Source organism: Mustela nivalis (genome assembly GCF_964662115.1).
Source record: "Mustela nivalis genome assembly, chromosome: 16".
Lineage (NCBI taxonomy): Eukaryota > Metazoa > Chordata > Mammalia > Carnivora > Mustelidae > Mustela > Mustela nivalis.
In genome coordinates, this window is record NC_139035.1 from 10,723,002 (window position 1) to 10,745,465 (window position 22,464).

The following is a 22,464-nucleotide window of genomic DNA, read 5'->3' on the forward strand; positions in this document are numbered from 1 at the left end:
CTACCTACTTGTGATCTCTCTCTGTCAAATAAATAAATTTAAAAAAATCTTAAAAAAAAAAAAAATACACTCTTGCAGGTTTACTTCTCCAAAACCCAATCTCAAAACTCCAAGTATTTACCTCCTTCTCCAAAACCCAAATATAGGGCATGTAAGTTGTCTTGGACCATTTCTTCTCTTAAAATATACACACACGTAGAGAGACATAGATACTCAAACGCATAGATATCCGCATGCATATGTGTCAGCACATGCATGAGCCTGCTTGATGGGTCAGACTGCAGTGAGAACAGAAATGTACAAATTTAAGTTGCATTTGACAGAACAGCTGACAAGACTTGATGCGTGGAGGTGCCTGAGTGGCTCGGTTGGTTAAGTGTCTGCTTTCAGCTCAGGCCGTGGTCCCAGGTCCTGAAATGGAGCCCTGCATTGGGCTCCCTGCTCTCCGGCTCCCTCTGCCCTTCCCCCGCTTATGGTCTCACTGTCAAATAAATACATAAAATCTTTTTTTTTTTAAGATTTTATTTATTTATTTATTTGACAGAGAGAGAGAGAGATCACAAGTAGGCAGAGAGAGAGAGAGCAAAGGAAGCAGGCTCCCTGCTGAGCAGAGAGCCCGATGCAGGGCTTGATCCCAGGACACTGAGATCACGACCCAAGCCGAAGGCAGCGGCCTAATCCACTGAGCCACCCAGGCGCCCCAAAACATAAAATCTTTAATAAAAAAGGTGGGGTGTGCCTGGGTGGCTTAGTCAGTTAAGCATCTGACCTTTGGCTCAGGTCATGAACCCAAGGTCCTGGGATGAGGTCCCACATTGGGCTCCCTGCTTCTTGGGAAGCCTGCTTCTCCTTCTCCCTCTGCCTGATTGTGCTCTCTATCTCTCTGTCAAATAAAGATATAAAATCTTAAAAAAAAAAAAAAAAAAGACTTGATGTTCAATTGAAAGTAGATATTGAGACCACTCCCTTCAAAGATTTTCCATACTTTCTACAGCATGACCACTATTAAAGATCCATACAAGAATTTCTAGTTAATCTGGTCCTCTCTAATGAATCTTTTTCATTTCCTTATTTAGTAGGTATCTTAATTTTTTATTTAATCTTTTCACATGGCTTAGGTTCCAGCAATAAGGAAAACCAGTAACCTGAGTCTAACTTGTTTTACACCCTGGAGATAAATATCATGTTAGCAGTTTGGATCTAGAATATATTTAGAGTAAATCTGATTTATTATGGGATTATTTATGTTGATACACACACACACACACACAGTATACATAGTAGCTGTTTCAACTGGGAAAGGTACCTTGGCACCTTACCTTTGCCAGAGGGTATTCTGTTCATCTCAGAGGAGTCTTCCATGACCTGTTCTGTAAAGTACTGCTGTAAGCTGATTTCAGAACCATCTTTCTCAAAACACTAATTTACAAGTTCAGTAGCATCTACCTAGGAATATTACTGACTTTCTACTACACCTTGTAGAGTCTGAAAAACATTTTTTATGTACTTAAATTGCCCCCCCCCCCACATCAAAGACAAACACAATGTCATTTATGACTTCTATGATTGGTGAGTTCGGGAAGCAGGACACACAAGGCTCAACCCCTTTACGGTTCTTTTTGGGGGCAACTCCTTCATATCATAATTTTTAGAGCAGGTTTTGCCTCTCAAGGGAAAGCCTGTGCTTGTCCAACATTGCCAAGAAACTGAGTGTGCCTCTGCTGCCTAACCCTGTGTGAGCTGACCGCTGCTGTACACCAAAGCCATGTTTTCCAAATGCTCTATCACTAATAAAGTTGAAATTTTGACCTTTACAACAAAACAAAACAAATCTATAGGACCACTCAAACTTAGGGCAAATGCAAACTGAATACCTTAGGCCTACCAAAGGTTACCGAGAACTTATTTCTAACCTAATCCTATATATGACTAACCATTATTAACACTTAAATAAATCATATGGAACAGAACACAGAATATTGTAATTCTGCAGTAGGGTCTTTCAGCTTAAACTTTGAAGTTAGCCCCCCCCACAAGAAAGACATTTGTTTTCCACAGTTCAGGACTAATAAAGCTTAACTAATCTTTTTAAAAACAGATATAAAACAGTTATTAACAGCAAAACTTAATCCTATGTATAGAATTATAAAACATAAGCACTGGGATTTCTTTTTTTAATCTTTACCATGTATAGAAGAATTCCACATTTAGACCAGAGGTCAGCTACTTAATGCAAAAAAAAGGGGAGACAAGGAAAGGCAACAAGCAGGTGTTGTCTGCATGTCCTTCTCCTTCGTCCTTCCCAGTAGATAGCTCACTTTTCTCTCCTTTACCTCACCATCCTTCTAGAAAGGTGCTATCCTATGAGGCAAGCCAGTCAGGTATTGCCAGAGGGAAGCTGCTGAGACTTAGAGCTATAATGGATAGGAGAGAAGTAAGAAATTGGCCCTATTTGTACTGTCAAAATAATTAAGGTACTTACTGCCTTTAGTACTGCTGGCCAATAAACTCAAACGCTCAACTACTGGGACGCCTGGGTGGCTCAGCTGGTCTGCCTCCAGCGCATGATCCCAAGTCACGATCCCAAGGTCCTGGGCTCCATGCTCAGAGGGGAGTCTGCTTCTCCCTTTCCTCTGTACCCACCCCCTCTCTCGAGGTGCTCTGTCTCAAATAAATTTTTAAAAGTTTTTTAAATACTGGGGCGTCTGGGTGGCTCAGTGGGTTAAAGCCTCTGCCTTCTGCTCAGGTCATGATCCCAGGGTCCTGGGATCGAGCCTCACATCGGGCTCTCTGCTCAGCAGGGAGCCTGCTTCCTCCTCTCTCTCTGCCTGCCTCTCTGCCTACTTGTGTTCTCTGGCTGTTAAATAAATAAATAAAATATTTAAAAAAAAAAAAAAAAGAATTATTTCTAAAAAAAAAAAAAAAATTTTTTTTTTTAAAGATTTTATTTATTTATTTGACAGAGAGAGATTATAAGTAGGCAGAGAGGCAGGCAGAGAGAGAGGAGGAAGCAGGCTCCCTGCTGAGCAGAGAGCCCGATGCGGGACTCAATCCCAGGACCCTGAGATCATGACCTGAGCCGAAGGCAGCAGCTTAACCCACTGAGCCACCCAGGCGCCCCGAAAAAAAAAAAAAAAATTTTTAAATACTTAAAAGTTTTTTAAAAAAAAAACCCTCCACTACAACCTTACAGTGATTTATGGCACATTAAAAATTTTTACTATTGGAGCATCTGGGTGGTCCAGACGGTTAAGCATTTCCCTTCAGCTCAGGTCATGATCTCCAGGTCCTGGGATCAAGCTCCATGCTGGGCTGCCAGCTCAATGGAGAGTCTACTTCTCCTTCTCCCTCTCCCCTGCTTGTGCTCTCTCTGTCTCTCTCTTAAATGAATAAATAAAATCTTTAAAAAAATAAAAATAAAAGGTTTTACTGTGAAGCAACAGCTTAAATTTTTTTTTAAGTTATATTTATTTATTTAGAGAGAGGGGCACCTGGGTGGCTCAGTGGGTTAAGCCTCTGCCTTCGGCTCGGGTCATGAACTCAGAGTCCTGGGTTCGAGCCCCCAATCAGGATCTCTGCTCAGCAGGGAGCCTGCTTCCCCCTTTCCGCCTGCCTTTCAGCCTGCCTGTGATCTCTCTATCTCAGTCAAATAAATAAATAAAATATTTTTTAAACTTTTTTTTTTCATTTATTTGACAGAAAGAGAGACATCACAAGTAGGCAGAGAAGCAGGCAGAGGGGGAGGAGGAAGCAGGCTCCCCACAGAGCTTGATCCCAGGACACTGAGATCACGATCTGAGCCGAAGGCAGAGGCTCAACCCACTGAGCCACCCAGGCGCCCCACAAATATTTTTTTTAGAAGTTCTATTTATTTATTTAGAGAGAAAGAGAACATAGAGGGAGGGGCAGAGGGAGACAGAATCTCAAGCAGACTCTTCCCACTCAGCCCACCCTGAGATCATGACCTGGCACAGTCGGTTGAGTATCTGACTCTTGGTTTCCACTCAGGTCATGATCTGACCAACCCCAGGCTTGCTATCAGCCAGATTTGATCCCAGAACCCTGAGATCATGACCTGAGTGGAAACCAAGAGTCAAATACTCAACCGACTGTGCCACTCAGGTTCCCCTAAATTTATTTTATTCATGCTCAAAAGTTATGTTACCTAGATTTCACTTTATTTTATGACAAGTAATACAGAAATATGGCACACTAAGATAATACTAGTATAGGATCCTAAGCTACTTTTTAAAAACTTTACCAATAAATGAATAATGGGGTCATGCTATGAATATGAGTATTTTATTTTGTAATTACACATCTAATATATACAGTGTATCCTACACTTTAAAATTATCTTGCTAATTCTAATGGAGCACTTCCTCTTCACTACAGTCCTCTAAACACTGAGCATTATGCCACTTTCACCCCTGTTTCACACATAAGGAACTGGGACACAGGAGGTTAAATACCACCCAAAGTCACAAAGTTAGAAAGTACCAGATTCAGGGGCACCTGGGTGGCTCAGTGGGTTAAGCCTCTGCCTTTGGCTCAGGTCATGATCTCAGGTCCTGGGATCGAGCCCCGCATCGGGCTCTCTGCTTGGCGAGGAGCCTGCTTCCACCCCCCCCAACCCTGTCGCTTCTATGCCTCCTTATGATATCTCTCTCTCTCTCTCTCTCTCTCTGTCAAATAAATAAATAAAATCTTTAAAAAAAAAAGAAAAAAGAAAAAAGAAAGTACCGGAATCAGGAATCCTGCTAGTCTGGATGTATAGCTCATCCCAGTCCTCATATTCAATTAGTGCTTCTCGGACTTTAACAAGAACACGAATGAGCTGGAGATCTTGTCCCAGTGTCCACTCTCAAGAAGGTGCTCTACGGTTGGGCTAAGATTCTACATTTCCGGAAAGCAACTATTTACCTCAATGCTACTGATCCAGAGGCCACAGCTATCGTGATTCTGATCCACTCTGCTCTGCTGCCTAACAAAGCACTTAGAGGATGGGATTTAACTCAGGACCTAGTGACCTAAGCAGGTGAAGTCCCAAAGCAACCCATGAGAAGAGTTTCCACTTCTAATGCTCTCAAGACCCACCTGACATCCATTCGATTTGTGCAATACCCTTTTTTCCTCTCTTAAATAAAAGCCCATTTCTCCCTATTCCCATACAAATATACAATAAAAGAATAACTCTTTCCCCTTTTTTGGGAGTGGGGGCGATTTTCAACTTGGCATCTGACTGAACATTACAACTAAAAACAGACACATTATTAAGAACAAAACTCTTTGACTGCTTCATTCTCGAATATGCCACAAAAAGCTGCAAATGACAGCTTGTCTCTGGATTACTCCAGCTCAGCAATTTTTTAAAAGAGGGATTACAAAAAGAAATTGTTCCAACTAGTCATGTTTCTCTATTAAAAACAACATGCTTCAGGCCCTTACAATTTACAGACATCTCTGATGTGAACTGAAACCAATTTGCTTGTTTGAATCTAGGCCAACATTAAAATATGGTTAATTTGTAATACACTAAAACCTAATTTCTCTTTCTCAGAATCAAGCTGTTTCTAAAAATTATCTCATAGTCTCTTTTAAGGACTATTCAGAGTTTTCTTTGTTTATGCATTCTATTTTTCCTCCTTACAGGATACATGAATAAATGTTACAAGGAATTTATTAGATTTTGAAATTAAAGTGTAGTCTTATTGACCAAATTAACCAAATTAACCAAATTGACCAAATTGACCAAATTAATAGTTTCTCCAACAGGTACCTTATACTTTTTAAGAAATTCCCACTTTCTAAAATCACCTGTTAGGGCGCCTGGGTGGCTCAGTGGGTTAAAGCCTCTGCCTTTGTCTCAGGTCATGGTCCCAGGGTCCTGAGATCCAGCCCCACATCAGGCTCTCTGCTCGGCAGGGAGCCTGCTTCCTTCCCTCTCTCTCTGCCTATCTCCTCTGCCTACTTGTGATCTCTGTCAAATAAATAAATAAAAATCTTTTAAAAAAATATTTAAAAAATAAATAAAATAAAATCACCTGTTAATACTTTTTTAAGATTTTTATTCATTTATTTATATATTTATTTAACAGAGAGTGAGAGAACACAAGCAGGGAGCAGAGGGAGAGGGAGAAGCAAGCTCCCCACTGAGCAGGGAGCCCGAGTTGGGACTCGATCCCAGGATCCTGGGATCATTGACCTGAGCCAAAGGCAGATGCTTAACCATCTAAGCTACCTAGGCACTCGAGAGGATTGTTATTTTAATGTTCTTTTTGAAACAGGGAGAACCACCTGAAGAAAAGGGCAGAGGGAACTCTAGCAATGGGCAGTCCTGGATTTACATTCAGCTTGAGTCACTGCACTATGTGACCTACAGGCAGGTTTACCTAAACTTACTAGGTCATGATTCTCTGTATACAGAAAACACTCAATTACACTGTTGTTATTATTATAACAGCTATTAGCAAACACTTCTCATAAAAGAGAAAATGAAAGCTCAAGGTATTTATACAACTTGTTGAAGGTCGCATAAAACTGAAAAGGCTGGAATAAGTCCATCCAATTCTAACTCTAAAGCCCAGGATTTCTCCCTCTGACCCATATGTTACATTTCTAATGTGGAATTACTGATTGCTTAGCTATCAAGTACCTTTCACACATTAAGAATGGATATTTAACATTAAATAGCCTATACCTGTACTGTAGCACAAAAACCACCACATCAACACTGTTGATACTAAGACAACCAATTATTAAGTATCAGGTAGCTGGAAGGATAAAAAACATAAGTCAGTCCTCAGTAGCCTAACACAAACGTAAAAAAAAAAAAAAGATTTTATTTGAGGCAGAGAGAGCAAGCAAGCACATGAGCAGGGTGGAGAAAGTGTGCGAGGGAGAGGGGGAAACAGACTCCCCTCTAAGCAGGGAGCCTGAGGAGGGGTTCCATCCCAGGACCCTGAGACCACCACCCAAGCCAAAGGCAGATGCTTAACTGAGCCACCCAGCAGCGCCAACCTAAATACATACTTATGTAACTAAGGACAAAGATGCCTGAGAAAATTAGCCACTGCAGCCTTCCCACTTTTTCATTCTAAGAAACATCTGTTGAAAACCTACAGTGAGAACATGGTGCTGGGGACAGTTATAATTTACCAAACAATATGAGAAGAATTAAGACTAAAGACCAGGACAGCTTGAAATAAGAAAAATAAACTAATCTAACCACAATGAAATTATCCTATAATTGGTGTTTTAAATGATAGATGTAATATTGCATCTCAGGACATACAACACCTTAAAATACAGCTAAATACTGTGTATAAAGGCACCAGCAGGGGACGTCTGGGTGGCTCAGCCGGTTAAGCATCAGCCTTTAGTTTAGGTCATGATCTCAGGGTCCAAGAATCGAGCCCCGCATTGGGCTCTCTGCTCAGCGGGGAACCTGCTTCTCCCTCTGCCTGCCACTCCCCTGCTTGTGCGCTCTCTCTCTCTCTCTTTCTGACAAATAAATAAATAATTAAAATCTTTAAAAACAAAAATAAAAACCCAGCAAGTGAGTACCTGTCTACGCATGTGCACAGCTGTCCGCTATCCAGGACAGGGTCACGGTTCATAGCTTGGGCTGACAATCACAAAGACCTGAGTTTAGTATCCAGCTCTGTCACTTAGGGCTGAGTGACTTCAGTCAAGTAATCTCTTTAAGCCTCATCACTTCAACTGTCACATGGGAATAAAAACAGCACTTATTTTAAAAGATCATTCATTTCGCACATTTTTACTGAAGGTTATACCTTGTTATATGGCATTGTGCTAGGCACTGTGGGTTAGGTATAAAATTATTTTAGATATAAAAATATTTTAATATCTAAAAAATATGTATAAAAATATATATCTAAAAAATATTTTAAATTTAGATGCCTAAAAAAGTATTTTTTTAGGTATAAAAATGCATGTGCTTGGCATGTGTCAAGAACAAAGCAGGGGTTATTTGTTTTGTTCCCAGCTCTATCTTCAGACCTAGAACAGTGATGACATGTAGAAGACAAGCCATAAATATTGTGATAACCAATGAATAAAGTATAGATATTTTTTAGTTTATTTATTTATTTTTAAAGACTATTTATTAGAGAGACAGAGAAAGAATGCAAGTACAAGCAGTGGGAGCAGCAGAGGGAGACGGAGAAGCGGACTCACCACCAAGCAAGGAGCCTGATCTGGGACTCGATCCCAGGACTGAGATCCATGACTTGAGCCAAAGCAGATGCTCAACTGACAGAGCCACCCAGGCGCCCCAGTACAGATAATTTTATGTGATTTCTGTCTATGAATACGTTGGGAAAGATGTCACTTGGGAATGAAATCTAAAGAAAGATGTATCTTCTTTATACTTAAAATCTGCTCTAAGTTACAGCAGATATAACAAACAAAATGGGAATTTGTTCGAAGCCAGAGATTTAAAAAACTTACATCTTCTAACTGTAACATTTAAAGAACAAAAATTAAAAATTTTTTTCTTAAATTAGCAACAACTGCTTTTCAAAGGAAATAGTATGGTTTCTAGAAAGAGCCACGGACCAGGCTCTTAATTTTCTGACAAAATTACTATATTAAATACCATATACTGGGGCGCCTGGGTGCCTCAAATGGTTAAACATCTTCCTTCATAAACATCTACCTTCAGGATTGAGCTCTAGGTCAGGCTCCCGGCTCAGCAAGGAATCTGCTTCTCTCTCTCCTAATGCCTTTCCCCCTGCTTGTGCTCTCTAGATATCTCTCCGTCTCAAAAGAATAAACAAAATATTTTTTAAAATATATATATATATCTACATATAGATATATAGATATCTCAAATACTAATTTCGAGGATATTTCCTGATTTCAGGAAAAATTGAGCTAAACTTTGTGAATGGTACTTTTATCCAGAAAAATAATTTCTAATTCTCCAGTATTATAGGTCATAGCCTACAAAATAACTTAGTCAAAACTTCCCCAAATGACTGGTGATACAAAGCATCCTGCTGTTGAAGTAAGTTTCCTACTGGTTACTCACCCATTCCTATACATGTGGAAGGGATGCAAAATGTAAACATAGGCTGTGGGGTTCAGCAGGACTTCTTTTTAGAGTTAACTGTATAATTCTTTTTCTGCTAGGATAGAATGCTTCAAGTGTTCTGTTAATTAGGGAACATGCAGAACAGGTAAAATCAAGTTTCTAACACTCAATGACCAAAAAACAGAATAAATTGTTTAGTGTTAGGTAGGTCAGAAACTTTTCACCCGCCACAACCCTTTTTTGGATTCAGCCTTCTTGAACACATACACTTTGTTCAAGTCTTTTTTTTATATTTTATTTATTTATTTATTTATTTAAAATTGGCTCAGTACCCAATGTGGAGCCCAACAAGGCGGTTGAACTTACCACTCTGAAATAAAGACCTGAGCTGAGATCAGGAGTCAGGACGCTTAACCAACTGAGCCACCCAGGTGCCCACGTCTCTTAGATTTTTTTTTTTAAGATCTATTCATTTGATTTTTGGTTTTTTCTTTGGTTTTATTATGTTATGTTAGTCACCAGTTAGTACATTAGTTTTTGATGTAGTGTTCCATGATTTCTTAAGATCTATTCATCAGGGGTGCCTGGGTGGCTCAGTGGGTTAAAGATCTATTCATTTGAGAGAAACTGTGTGTGTCTGCGCGCGTGCGCCTACGCGCGCGCACACAGAACCACATGGTGGAGAGGAGATGCAGAGGAAAGGAATCTCAAGCAGACTCTCCACTGATGCGGACAGCAACACAGGGCTCAATCTCACGACCCTACGACCACAACCTGAGCCAAAACCAAGAGCTGGATGTTCAACCAAGTGAGCCACCCAGGCACCCCAACATCTCTTATTTTTAATAAAAATTAGAAGACTGGGGTGCCTGGTGGCTCAGTGGGTTAAAGCCTCTGCCTTTGGCTCGAGTCATGATCTCAGGGTCCTGGGATCGAACCCCGCATCGGGCTCTCTGCTCAGCGGAGAGCCTGCTTCCCTCTCTCTCTCTCTCTCTCTGACTGCCTCTCTGCCTACTTGTGATCTCTCTCTGTCAAATAAATAAATAAAATTTTCAAAAAGAAAAAAAAAAGAAGAAGAAGTCGTCTACCTGCTGAGACACCATGTGAGATTTTCTGTCATACAAGTTTAAAATACCTTTAATTGAACATCTGATAAAATAAAACATTAAACATACAAAGAAGTATAATGCACCTTCTTCAGGATCTAATGAAACCAGCTTCAACAATTATCAACACATTTTTTTGCTATGTTAAAGTATTTCAAAATTCTTAGCATGGTAAGACTAAAACTGTTTATCATTCAGACATACCTGTTGATTTCTAATTGAAGAGAAAGGGAGAGGTATGTGTTTATGTTCTCTGATACGATCGTGGCTCTTACATCAGTTCTCTTACAAGACAGCACTGCACAGCAAAGGTGAGTTTTACCAGCAATGAGCACTCCTAGGAAACATAGCGATCAATCCCTCTTTTGTTCCTCCCACTCTGCTGCTTTGGGCCTGATAAAATGAAAGCAAATCTCAATGTAATTCAAGCTACCTTCCCTCTGCGCCAAGAATCTTTCTATATCTCCATTTTTAAAATAACCAACAGGGAAACAGTGTTATACATACATTATGGATATAATAAACCTGCTCGAAACACCATTAGGTCCATGTGCAATCTCCTTTCTCAGGAGTTAAAAAATTCTATAACGTCAGAGTGATTCTCCATAACATCAGAGTGATTCTCAGTTTGCCATCAGAGGTGACAGGACATTCTGAGACAGGCCAGGGCACAGAATCTTTCCATGACTGGTCTCATTGAAGGGTGTTGTGTGTAAAGCATGGAGTCCTCCTCACTGGGCTAATCCTTGGTATTACAGATTAGGCATATTAGATACTTCTTATCACCCCATAAACAGATCATCACATATCTGTACACATCACATATAAGCATCCACGTGGTACAAGTTTGTATTTTATCCCTCGGATTTCTTTCACAGCTACAATAGCTGACAGACCACCGTACCCCTACTCCTGTATACGCTCTCTGCCTCACCTCAGCTTAGCAGCCAAGGCAGGCTCTCTACCACCTGCGCTCAAAGGCACAAGCACACGTCCTCCAACACATCAGGAGATAAACAGCTACTCAATCTCAGTACAGCACCCTCTTCTAAAGATCTAATAAACACATAACATTGGCCAATAAAATTAAGGTAAGAGGTTCCACATGTTTTATAAACACAGTAACTTGGGATACAGAAAGAAGCAAGTATCACTCCCATATCTGGTACAGGGAAATCAAAGCTGTATACTTCTCAGTAAGGGGAATGTCCCATAAGAACTTGGAATTAACGTCCACCCCGGGACAAAGAGAAGAACAGTGCACCACAAGCAAGGATGAAACAGGGAACCTCCAAGACTCCTAAGAGTGTATGGTTTTAATAAGTAGACTTCCCAAAGAGATCAAACTGTTACCCCAAATTTCAAGTTTCTTCTGACTTAGACCATATGTCCTTACACCACCAGGCTGATCGCAATGCTCCTCTCTTGAACCTAAACAAAACTCACTTGTCCTTAAAAAGGATTTAGTGTTCACAGCAACAAAACTAATTTTCTATTACACCCAGATGTTCTTTTTTAAGTTACTGAAGTTAAGGTACTCAAAGAAGGATTTCCCCCTTGCTGATATGTACACCTCAGTTGATGTGCTTTAATATTCAACTAAGAATTAGACTGCTGGTTAAGTCCTTTAAATCTGGTGTTTTCATAAAACATTCACATTAATTCAAGCAAAACATTAAAAAGCATTACATAATGAGTCACAGTAAACTGGCGATGAAAGGAACAACCATTAAGACGCCCAGAACACCAGTTTATCACAAGTTATCACTCACGGCATGAAAATGTTCGTTTCCTTAGCCCCCAAAGGTACCCTATTCCTCCCCTTAAATACACAACATTTACTAAAGTATTGTTGCATGCAAATAAAAGACTTCTCTCTCTAAAAATGAAACTAAAGAACTCTTTGGGAAGAACAGTCACAAAGTTCTCTCTACTGCTGACCTATAGGCTTAAGGGACCACTTACAGGAAGGGTGGTTACATAATTATGTTCTCTTGTACAATTGTGACTCTCACAACAGCTTTCTACAAGAACATGCAGCAATTAAGATGGGACAGCACAGAATGCTGCTGTCAGATATTGGCTGCTAATATATATATGTAGATATCAATAGATAGATGATATATATATTAGAATATGAAAATATATATATACATATTTTCATATCAGCCATGAGCAACCACAGAAAACAGTAATCAGTACCTCTTTCTTTCTCTCTCTTTCATCCAACCTATTATTTGGGGACTTTCTGATAAAAGGAAAGAAAATTTAAATGCAGTAGGAATAGTTTTGTGCTTCATTTTATTTTTATTTTTATTTTTATTTTTTTTTTTTTTTTAAGATTTTATTTATTTATTTGTCAGAGAGAGAGCGAGTGAGAGCGAGTACAGGCAGACAGAGTGGAAGGCAGAGTCAGAGGGAGAAGCAGGCTCCCTGCGGAGCAAGGAGCCCGATGTGGGACTCGATCCCAGGACGCTGGGATCATGACCTGAGCCGAAGGCAGCTGCTTAACCAACTGAGCCACCCAGGCGTCCCTTATTTTTATTTTTTTAAAGATTTTATTTATTTATTTGACAGACGGAGATCACAAGTAGGCAGAGAGGCAGGCAGAGAGAGAGGAGGAAGCAGGCTCCCTGCTGAGCAGAGAGCCCGATGCGGGGCTCGATCCCAGGACCCTGAGATCATGACCTGAGCTGAAGGCAGAGGCTTTAACCCACTGAGCCACCCAGGCGCCCCTGTGCTTCATTTTAAATAAGATTTCCTATTTTAATAAGTCTAGCATTGTTTTTTCACTATTTTCACAGACACCATTCACCAAAATGTCTTATTAAAGAGAGCGAAGAACACAAAAATATCTAGCTTCAACCTAAATCTCTAAAAGATTGGACTAGCTACATATTACCGGAAAGGTTCTTATGTATCCAATCTTGTGTGTACATGTTCCTAATCTCTGAGAAAGATGTTAGAATCAATATTACCGCATCACAGAATACATCATTACTGTTGATATCTGGTAAGTTTCCAACAAGAATGAAAAACTTAATGAGTAATAAACCTCATGGGTTCAGAATTCAGACAGAATTAGTTATGTACCTGGATCAAGTTATAGCCTATCTAAACTTCAGTTTCCTTACCTATAAAATGGGAATGGTAAGAATACCTCTAGAGACCTCAGAAGATTTTGCAAGGTTATATGAGATAATGCATATGAAAGCCCTCGCATCATTCCTGACATATGGCAAGTATTCCATGTCAACTCTCGTGATCTTCTATACTGATTACTATCACTATAAATAAATAATACCCAAGGCATTGTACTGAGTGCTACAGACTTTATCATAGGTTTTGACATTTATACCCTTCACCAACCCTATGTGATAGGTGGTTTTGGTTTTATTATTTATTATTACTATCCTCATTATATTACTGAAGAAACTAGGTTCAGCTAGCAATTTTCCAGGTTCATGCAATCAGAAAATGACATAACCAAAACCTGAAAAATCTGATAAAGCTCCTTAACAAATATGACATAAGTAATAAAAAGTCCAAATTCCTCCAGAATGGGTAATAGCAAATTCATTACCCAACAGACATTATAGGTAATATACAAATAACTACATTAACTTCTAAATGTTCCATCCAAAAAGAGACAAACCAAAATCCCATTCCAACTCTTGATTTATTAATTTATCTTTCATTTCTAAAAACAATGTCAGGATGAAGGGGATGATTATGACAATACATCACATTTATGTAATACTTCGGTACAAAAACTAATTTGATTTTCACTGCAATCCCATGGATAGCAGGAGGAATTATCACCTCCATGCTGCAGATGAGGAAAATGAAAAGTCACAAATCTGACAAAGAATGGAAGAAGGACTCAGGCCTACATCTTCCTGCTCCAATACAGAGCTATTTTTCACTCTACCATGTGGACAAATGGATAAATAAATACTAATTAAAAACTCATCTCAAAAAAGCAGCCCACACATACTCATTTTCATCAATGATCAGAGCCTTAGAGACAAAGCAATCCTGCAGTCTCCAAATGATACCATTTAAAGGAGAACAGCTTCAGAGGAGCATAGCATTGTTTAAAAAGGATGGTTCCGGGGGCACCGGGATGGATCAGTGGGTTGGGCCTCTGCCTTTGGCTCGGGTCATGATCTTGGGGTCCTAGAATCAAGCCCCGCATCAGGCGCTCTGCTTGGCAGGGAGCCTGCTTCCCCCTCTCTCTCTGCCTGCCTCTTTGCCTACTTGTGATCTGTCAAATAAGTAAACCAAATCTTAAAAAAAAAAAAAAAAGCCAAAAAAGGACAGTTCCTGGACCTATAAGGAAGGCAGAGGATCAATCAGTCTCCAAGATAACAAAATAAATAAAATTATCCACTTGTACAAAAAGAAAAATGAAGGAACTATGGCTTAGACCTATAAATTTAATTTACATTAAGGAAGAACAGTAAGAAGTGGTGTATATGGTGGTAGTATAAGACACAGCTCCTGCATCCAGAGCTTCCAAGCACAATAGAAAACTATTTAAGGATATCGTTCAAATAATTAAGATACAATGTAGTAAGTGAGATAAAAGAAGTGAATGTATATAAGAGAGAGCTCTGCTCTAAATAGGGAATAAGTGAATAATGTGCTCATTTACAGAAAGAAAAAGAAAAAAACAGGGGTGCCCCAAAATACAAGGAAAATAGTTATAAGAGGTATCAGTCTGCAGTGGAAAATCGCGCTCAAGTTTCTAACTTAGGCTCCACTTGTTGCTTTTTTACCATGCTCTATGCATAGTAGCTACATGAATCATTTGACTTCTCAATAAATTGATCTTCTGCAAGTACACTGCTCATTAAAAAGCTGGGATCCAAATTAAACTTAAATCAATTTATATGATCTGTGACTGATAAATTAATGATTAAAAAGTAATTACATGGATGATTTCATTCAAAATCAGTCTGTGTGTTTTAAGATAGACTTATAGAATCATCTGACAGTTTGAGTTATGTATATTGACTAAAACCAAAAAAAGAAAGAAAAGCTCTTACTTTACATCTCTTACATAAAAGGGTCAAGTTCAGGAAATTTAGTCAAAAAGCAAAGGTAAGACAGAAAGAGAAGTTTTCTAAGAAAAAAATCTGAACTAAAAAAAAAATCTGAACTAAGGTCAAAAAAAAACAAAAACAAAAAACTAAAGATTTGAATCAGGATGTTACTGAGAATTGCTGCAAATATTCACATTCAAGCAGTATTTTTTTGGCCCTGGTGTTATCAAACTTTAGTCACAACATGACAACTAAAGTAGGCAAAGAACAGATTCCAAAAGGAACGCTGTCTTGCAGGTAAGCAAGTCTCAAAGTCCAGTGAGTACCAGCATCACCCAGGTAGCTGGTAAGAATGTAGATTCCTGTGTCTAAAACCGTAGACATTCTGAGGAGAAGCACAGGAAAACAGATCCTAATAAGCCTCACTCCAAGCTAATCCTGACACAGGTGAATGGTGGGCACTGCTTTGAGAAGCAACACAAGATTGATTCCAGGCACTGTCCTGCCACTCTTGTCTGTTCTTTCATAGAATTCTCCTAAAACCACTGGAGGTAGACATTATCCTTATTCATGAAGGAGGAAACAGAAGCCCAGGGATTAATTAAAATGGCTCAGATTAAACAACTAAAGAGTTGGGGCACCGATGGCTGAGTGGGTTAAAGCCTCTGCCTTAGGCTCAGGTCATGAACCCAGGGTCCTGAGATTGAGCCCCATATCTGGCTCCCTGCTTGGCAGGGAACCTGCTTCCCCCCTGTCTCCCTTTGCCTGCCTCTCTGCCTACTTGTGATATCTGTCTAATAAACAAATAAAATCTTAAAAATAAATAAATAAAGGTATTTTAAAAACAAACTAGAGAGAAAGAAAAAAGAGAGAAGAGAAATTTACTTTATTAGAAAGCCATTTCAGGGACGCCTGGGTGGCTCAGTTGGTTGGACGACTGCCTTCGGCTCAGGTCATGATCCCAGAGTCCCGGGATTGAGTCCCGCATCAGGCTCCCACCTCCATGGGGAGTCTGCTTCTCCCTCTGACCTTCTCCTCGCTCATGCTCTCTCTCACTGTCTCTCTCTCTCAAATAAATAAATAAAATCTTAAAAAAAAAAAAAAAAAGAAAGCCATTTCAGAGGAACCTACATAAGGAAACTGGCATTCTAAAAATCATTAAGAAAAATAACAGTAGATTAGAGAGTTCATCTGTGCCACTCAGAGATACAGAGAAAAGAAAGATAATATTAAAAATTATAAATAACTATTTAAATAGTTATGTAAAATGCAACTCACTTCTGTCTGTAATTGGCCATATGCAGGCTGAGGTAAAGACTAAAAGTACACTAATATGAACTTATCTATGCTTAACACTTATATTCTTTGAGTTTTAAGTCACTTCTAATAGGTGAATTAAACAGTCATCTCTAAATATTTATTTTGATATAAACTTTTAGGTGACTACATGGAATTACTGTTTTCACACCAAGAATTCAGCCTGTGGACCAAACTCTCTCAACCTGTAGTACAAACTGACCAAGAGTAGTAATTAATTAAGGGAGGGAGAAAGTTTCCAAAAGTATCAGGAACATGTCTCAGATGTTATTTGTAGACACAGCGCTCTGATAACCCTGCAAACCTCAGTCATGGAGACATTTACTGAGTGTCTTTTTGTATGCTCAGAACAGTGCTAGGTTCTGGAAACACACAGAAAAATAAGACTAGATCCCTGTCTTCAAAGAGGCTAAAACCAGAGGGGACATAATTAATAGGAAATAACCTAATAACAATCATATTAAGAGCTAAATTATGTAGTATTACCTAATGCCACAAATCAATGAAGGAAATCAATGACAAGTAAAACAAAGAAAGAACATTCATGAAGTACAAGTGCCCACTGTATATCAAATACTTTCATTTGTGTTACAACCTCTTTCAATTCTAAGAATAACCCTGAAAGGCAGGGTTCAAGATGAAGAAAACCAAGCTCAGGGGCGCCTGTGTGGCTCAGTCGGTTAAGCGACTGACGCGTGGTCGTGGCACAGGTCATGACCTCTGGGTCATGAGACTGAGGCCCTAGACAAGCTCTGAGCTGAGCGTAGCATCTGCTCGGGATTTTCTCTCCCTCTCCCTCTGTTCTTCCCCCTCCCCTCTCTCAAATAAATAAATCTTAAAAAAAAAAAAAAACAAGATGAAGAAAACCAAGTTCCAAGCAGTCAAGTAGCTTGCTCCAACTCACAGAACCAGCAAAGATAACACAAGGGAAAGCGCCAAAGCAGGGGAGGGCATGACTGCCTCACAAGGCACTGAGGGAACCAGTCTGGCTAAAATACAGCACACACCAGGAAACAGGACTGACCAGAGCTGGGCCAAGCTGGAAAGAATCACTATTTATGTGTGATGAGCTAAGACAGTTGGTAAAGGGACAAGGAAGACTGATACAGTAGGAGTTCACAGAGCAGACTGAAGCAGGGAAGATTTACACCAAGATGGAATCAGCTAAGGGTTCTAGGAATGAGCTGTCCCGACCTGCCAGAGCTGGCCTGGCTCTATGGCTTCGCTCCTGTGTCATCAGGCGCTGGCTGTCACTCACAGCAAGGCGGTGCTGTCCTCCTGATGAATATGAAGGATCTCACAGAGCATCAATGTCAGACAAAACCACTTTGTGGCCAGGATGGATCAAGACAAAAACAGGACCTCTCTGGAATCATGTCTGAACACGGACAAAACGTGAATGCTATCCAAGCCACAAAAATGATCCCGCATCCTGGCTCCTACAAGTGATGGTGACTGCTTTACCAATCAGATCTAGCCTCACTTTGCTCCTGCCTGCTAGGCAGGATTTATTAGGGTACTCAATCACGGAATTACACCCACTTCTTGATGGCATCCAATCCAGAGTGAAGCCCTACTTCCTTGAATCCTCCCCCAATTCACCTAACACAAGCCAAATCCTGTAATAAATCCCTTCTAACATTCTCTGAAACAGCCCATAATTCTCCATGGTTAGTAAACCCAAATTTGTTCAACTACAAGAATGTTCCTGATAGTCTCTGGCTGGAGAGCATGGACAGAAATGGGAGCTTACACTAGGGTGGTAGGAGCAGGAATGGAGCAAAGACAGAGACACTTCCAAGTTAAGAATGAAAAGAACTGGCTGCGCGCTGTTAATTGACCATGTCTTCTCACAAGACTTTCAGGATCAAGCGATTCCTGGCCAAGAAACAAAAGCAGAATCGTCCCATTCCCCAGTGGATTCGGATGAAAACTGGTAATAAAATCAGGTACAACTCCAAGAGGAGGCACTGGAGGAGAACCAAGCTGGGTCTCTAAGGCGTCCCACATCACGCGATGACACACCTAATTGGCACCACGTATTTAATTAAGCTACTTGAGGATCATGTGTTCTATTCCATCACCCTGTAAACACCTTTCTGCCTGGCCAATAGATACCATTTATCAGTGAAAGATTTTTCTGTTACTATAGCTCTGCACCAGTGGGTTGGTTTGGTAATAAACGTGAGGCCTTTGAGCTGTTAAAAAAAAAAAAGAATGAAAAGAACTAGTAAAAGATTATTAAAGAAAAAAAAAGTTTACTCGTGCACCACTTGGGAAAGTAGAGACATCAGACTAAAATATCGTGAATTTACAGTGAACCTAGTTAAATAAGTTCATTTTTTACAGATAAAAGAAGTTTATTCTTTCCATCTTTCCATATTCTGAACTTTTACTTTTTTATTTAAATTCAATTAGCCAACATAGAGTACGTACTTAGTTGGAGATGTAGTGTTCAACAATTTATCAGCTGCTTAGGACAGCCAGAGCTCATCACGTCAGGCGGCCTCCTTAATGCCCCTCACCCCATTACCTCACCCCCCCCCAACCTCTCCTCCAGCAACTCTCCATTTCCTAGAGTTAAGAGTCTCTCATGGTTTTTCTGGTTATGTGATGACTTCTCATTCAGTTGACAAAGAAAAAAAAATTGTTAAGATTTTTATTTATTTACTTAAGACAGAGAGAATGAGAGAGAGCGTGAGCATGAGTGGGGGAGGGTAAGAGGGAGAAGCAGACTCCCCACTGAGCAGGGAGCCTGATGTCCAACTTGAACCTGGGACTCCAGGATCATGACCTGAGCTGAAGGCAGTTGCTTAACCAACTGAGCAACCCAGGTGTCCTGATAAAGGAAGATTTTTTTAAAAGATAAAGGAAAACAGAAAAATATTTGGAAGGTAATTTAGATTAAAAAATAATGATGTGTGGGTCCCACCTACAAAGATTCTGGTTTAATAGCTCTTGAGTGTATCCTGGGCATCAGGATTTTAAAAAACTCCACAGGTCATTCCAAAGTGCAGTCAAAGTTGAGAATCACTATCTTCGAGAAGGCCCATGGCTCAGGGCTGGTTGGAAGAAGGAAAAGCAATGGGAAGAGTGAAGAGACCTAAGGTACTAAGGGGCACAAATCGAAAACAAACAAACAAACAAAAAACTGGCTTGAAGACTGAGCGGGATTCACAGGTATTGTGAGAACAATGAAAATGTTAAGAGTCACTGCATTTAACAAATGACAAACAGAAACCAGACGGGAATGTAGAGAGGTTTCAATGCCTGGAAAACATGGTCAACTGGAAAGATAACATTCTGCATTAGCAAAATCTTAAAGTGGAAGGCTTTCAGTCCTCTGAAGCTGCCTGCATCACACACTACACCTACAGCCACAGACAGAGGTAATCGTGGACCACCTAGTGTAATAGGGTACACACAGACGTGGAGTCCCCCACCCCCAGACTCTTCCAGTGGTGTTCCCACACTGCCATCTAGTGGTCAGGATGGCAAGGACGGATTTGAACTGGAAGCGCTTTCCAGAGGGCTGTGAACTCATCTGGTTATAAAACAGGTGGTAAAGAGCCTAAATTCAAGGGTTTAATCCTAATGTTTTCCTTTAGAGTAGAAGATGGGCTTAAAGTACAGGGTGGTTTCTTTGGACGGTGATGAAAATGCTCTAAAATTGTGGTGATGGCTGCGTAACATTTTGATGTACTTAATGTCATTTAATTATAGATTTGAAAATGGATAAAATGGCAAATTGTATGTTACTTCGTGTCACTTTGAATGGGTGAATGGCATGATATATGAATTATATCTAAACCTATTACAAAAAGGAGGAAGAGGCGGGAAACACAGGAATGATTCAAGAATTGTAGAAAAGCTTAAAAAGGACGCCGGAAATTAGTCCATTCATTCCAAGCCCGCTTCATTTCAAAGTAAGTAAAATTGAGGCTCCACAGATTAAATTATTTACCCTACTCACCTAGACAGTAAAACCTCAGCCAAAAGGGGGGAAATATTAACTTAATTAAAAGCTTTCTGTCTCCCAATCCTGAGACATGATTTTCGTTAAGCGGGGTCCTCACCAGCAGCCAGAGATCTCACCCACACCAATGACTTCAAACAGCATAGTATCACCATTATTCCAACAATTCAAGCTCAAAACCCCACACTCATTCTTCACTCCTTTCTCACCTGATAATCACTCAGTGAATCGGGTCAACTCTTCTCTCAAACGACCTATCTTCTATTTGAGCTACCGCCACCCTACCAATTCAGGCTTTCCCTGCTTCAACACCCAGAATAAAGCAAATTCTCTTTTAACTGGAATCCCCCATCTGTCCTCAAGCACGTTCACAAGATCAGTACTGCTGCACTAATCTCCCAGAACTCTGTGCACTTCGTACTGCTACTCAAAATTTTTATGGGCTCCTCAACAAACTACAAAATAAAGTTCATATTCTTTTTAAAGACTTATTTATTTATTTGAGAAAGAGAAAGCATGAGCGGTGGCGGGCAGGGGAAGCCCTGCAGAGGGAGAAGGAAGACTCCCTGTGGAGCCCAACGCAGGGCTCAATCCCAGGATGCTGGGATCATGGCCTGAGCCAAAGGCAATGCTTAACTGACTGAGCCACCCCGGTTACCGTGAAGTTCACATTCTTTAGACTGGTTGTCAGGGCACCTGTATTACACAATCTATTCCAACCTTCTCCCCTATAACCTCCTCTATAACACAAACACACTCCAATATAGACTACTGCTCTACCAGACAATCTACATGCATTTCCCCATGGTCTATTTGCATTTTCCCACGGTCATTATCTGTACCAATAATTTTCACCATTATCCTGTTTGGTCTCAACTCAGGCTATGCATCAGCCTCTCCTGTAGCGTTTAAAGATGTTGCCCAGAAATCTGGATATTTTTCAAAATTCTGCAAGTAAATTTTCAAGAAAAGTGAAAAACAACTTATTAATAGACTTAAAGAATGTCTTGCATAAGGTAGCTATGTTCTCAGCACCTGAACAGGCTATCTAATAATATTCAGTAAAAAGGCAAAACAAAAATTAAATTGCCCAGAGAAACCATTACTTAAACATCTAAGCATTCTTTTCTTGATCACCTGTACAACATAAATCTTTCTAATTAGCATCTACTTCCTAACAAAAGGTAAACACAGTAACTAAAAAACACTAGTAAGAATTAAATTTTTATATATTCATCAAATTTGTGGGAAATATCACAACCATTCCAATTACAAATTCAATTTAATACGTGCCTGCCCTATATACGACAATCATTTAAATGTGAACAGAACATACTAATGGAATGTCCAGTTTGAAATTCAATATGCAGAATTATTTATGGATATCATGAGCAGCCTGAATGAACCCCACTGTGACAATTTCACCTTAGCCCATGAATATTAAGATGCAAAGGAGGGGATGAAATAGAAAGACAGTTGTCAAATCAGACTGCACTTCAGAGTAACCTGGGGAGCTTTCAAAATTTTCACGTTCAAGCACACTCTAAACCAATTAAGTCAGATCTCTGGGGTGGGAACCATCCACTAATACTTTTTTAATGCTCTCCAGGTGCTTCCAATGTATAGCCAACACTGTGAACCAATGAATCAGAAGAGAAATCTCTTCCAATGTAGAGCCAACACTGTGAACCAATGAATCAGAAGAGAAATCTCTTCCAATGTAGAGCCAACACTGTGAACCAATGAATCAGAAGAGAATCTCTCCCAGGTTCTAAAAATCTGAAGATCAGAACTATGCAAAGACAAAGAGGAAAAAAACCCCAGAAAGTAGGGAATACTTCATAAATATACTTCACAAATTATAAATGATTTCTATGTAGTAAGGATATGTAATATTTCCCTCAGTTTCTTGGCTTCTCGATTATAAGTCAGTTCTTTGACATACAGATGTTTTTTACT

The 22,464-nt window shown here is 39.8% G+C and overlaps 2 protein-coding genes across 5 annotated transcripts in view; one reads left to right on the plus strand and one right to left on the minus strand.

Moving 5' to 3' along the window:
- Positions 1 to 22,464, minus strand: part of SMYD3 (SET and MYND domain containing 3) — a 781,274-nt gene that overhangs the window by 734,939 nt on the left and 23,871 nt on the right. The window lies entirely within an intron of this gene.
- On the plus strand, positions 18,354 to 18,726 carry LOC309849617 (large ribosomal subunit protein eL39). The gene has a single exon (XM_082702366.1). It carries the CDS (start codon positions 18,372 to 18,374, stop codon positions 18,525 to 18,527), a length of 156 nt encoding a protein of 51 aa, XP_082558492.1. The 5' UTR covers positions 18,354 to 18,371; the 3' UTR covers positions 18,528 to 18,726.

Excerpts from the sequence above, each read along its gene's own strand:
- LOC309849617 (XM_082702366.1), top strand. The coding sequence starts at position 18,372 with ATGTCTTCTCACAAGACTTTCAGGATCAAGCGATTCCTGGCCAAGAAA.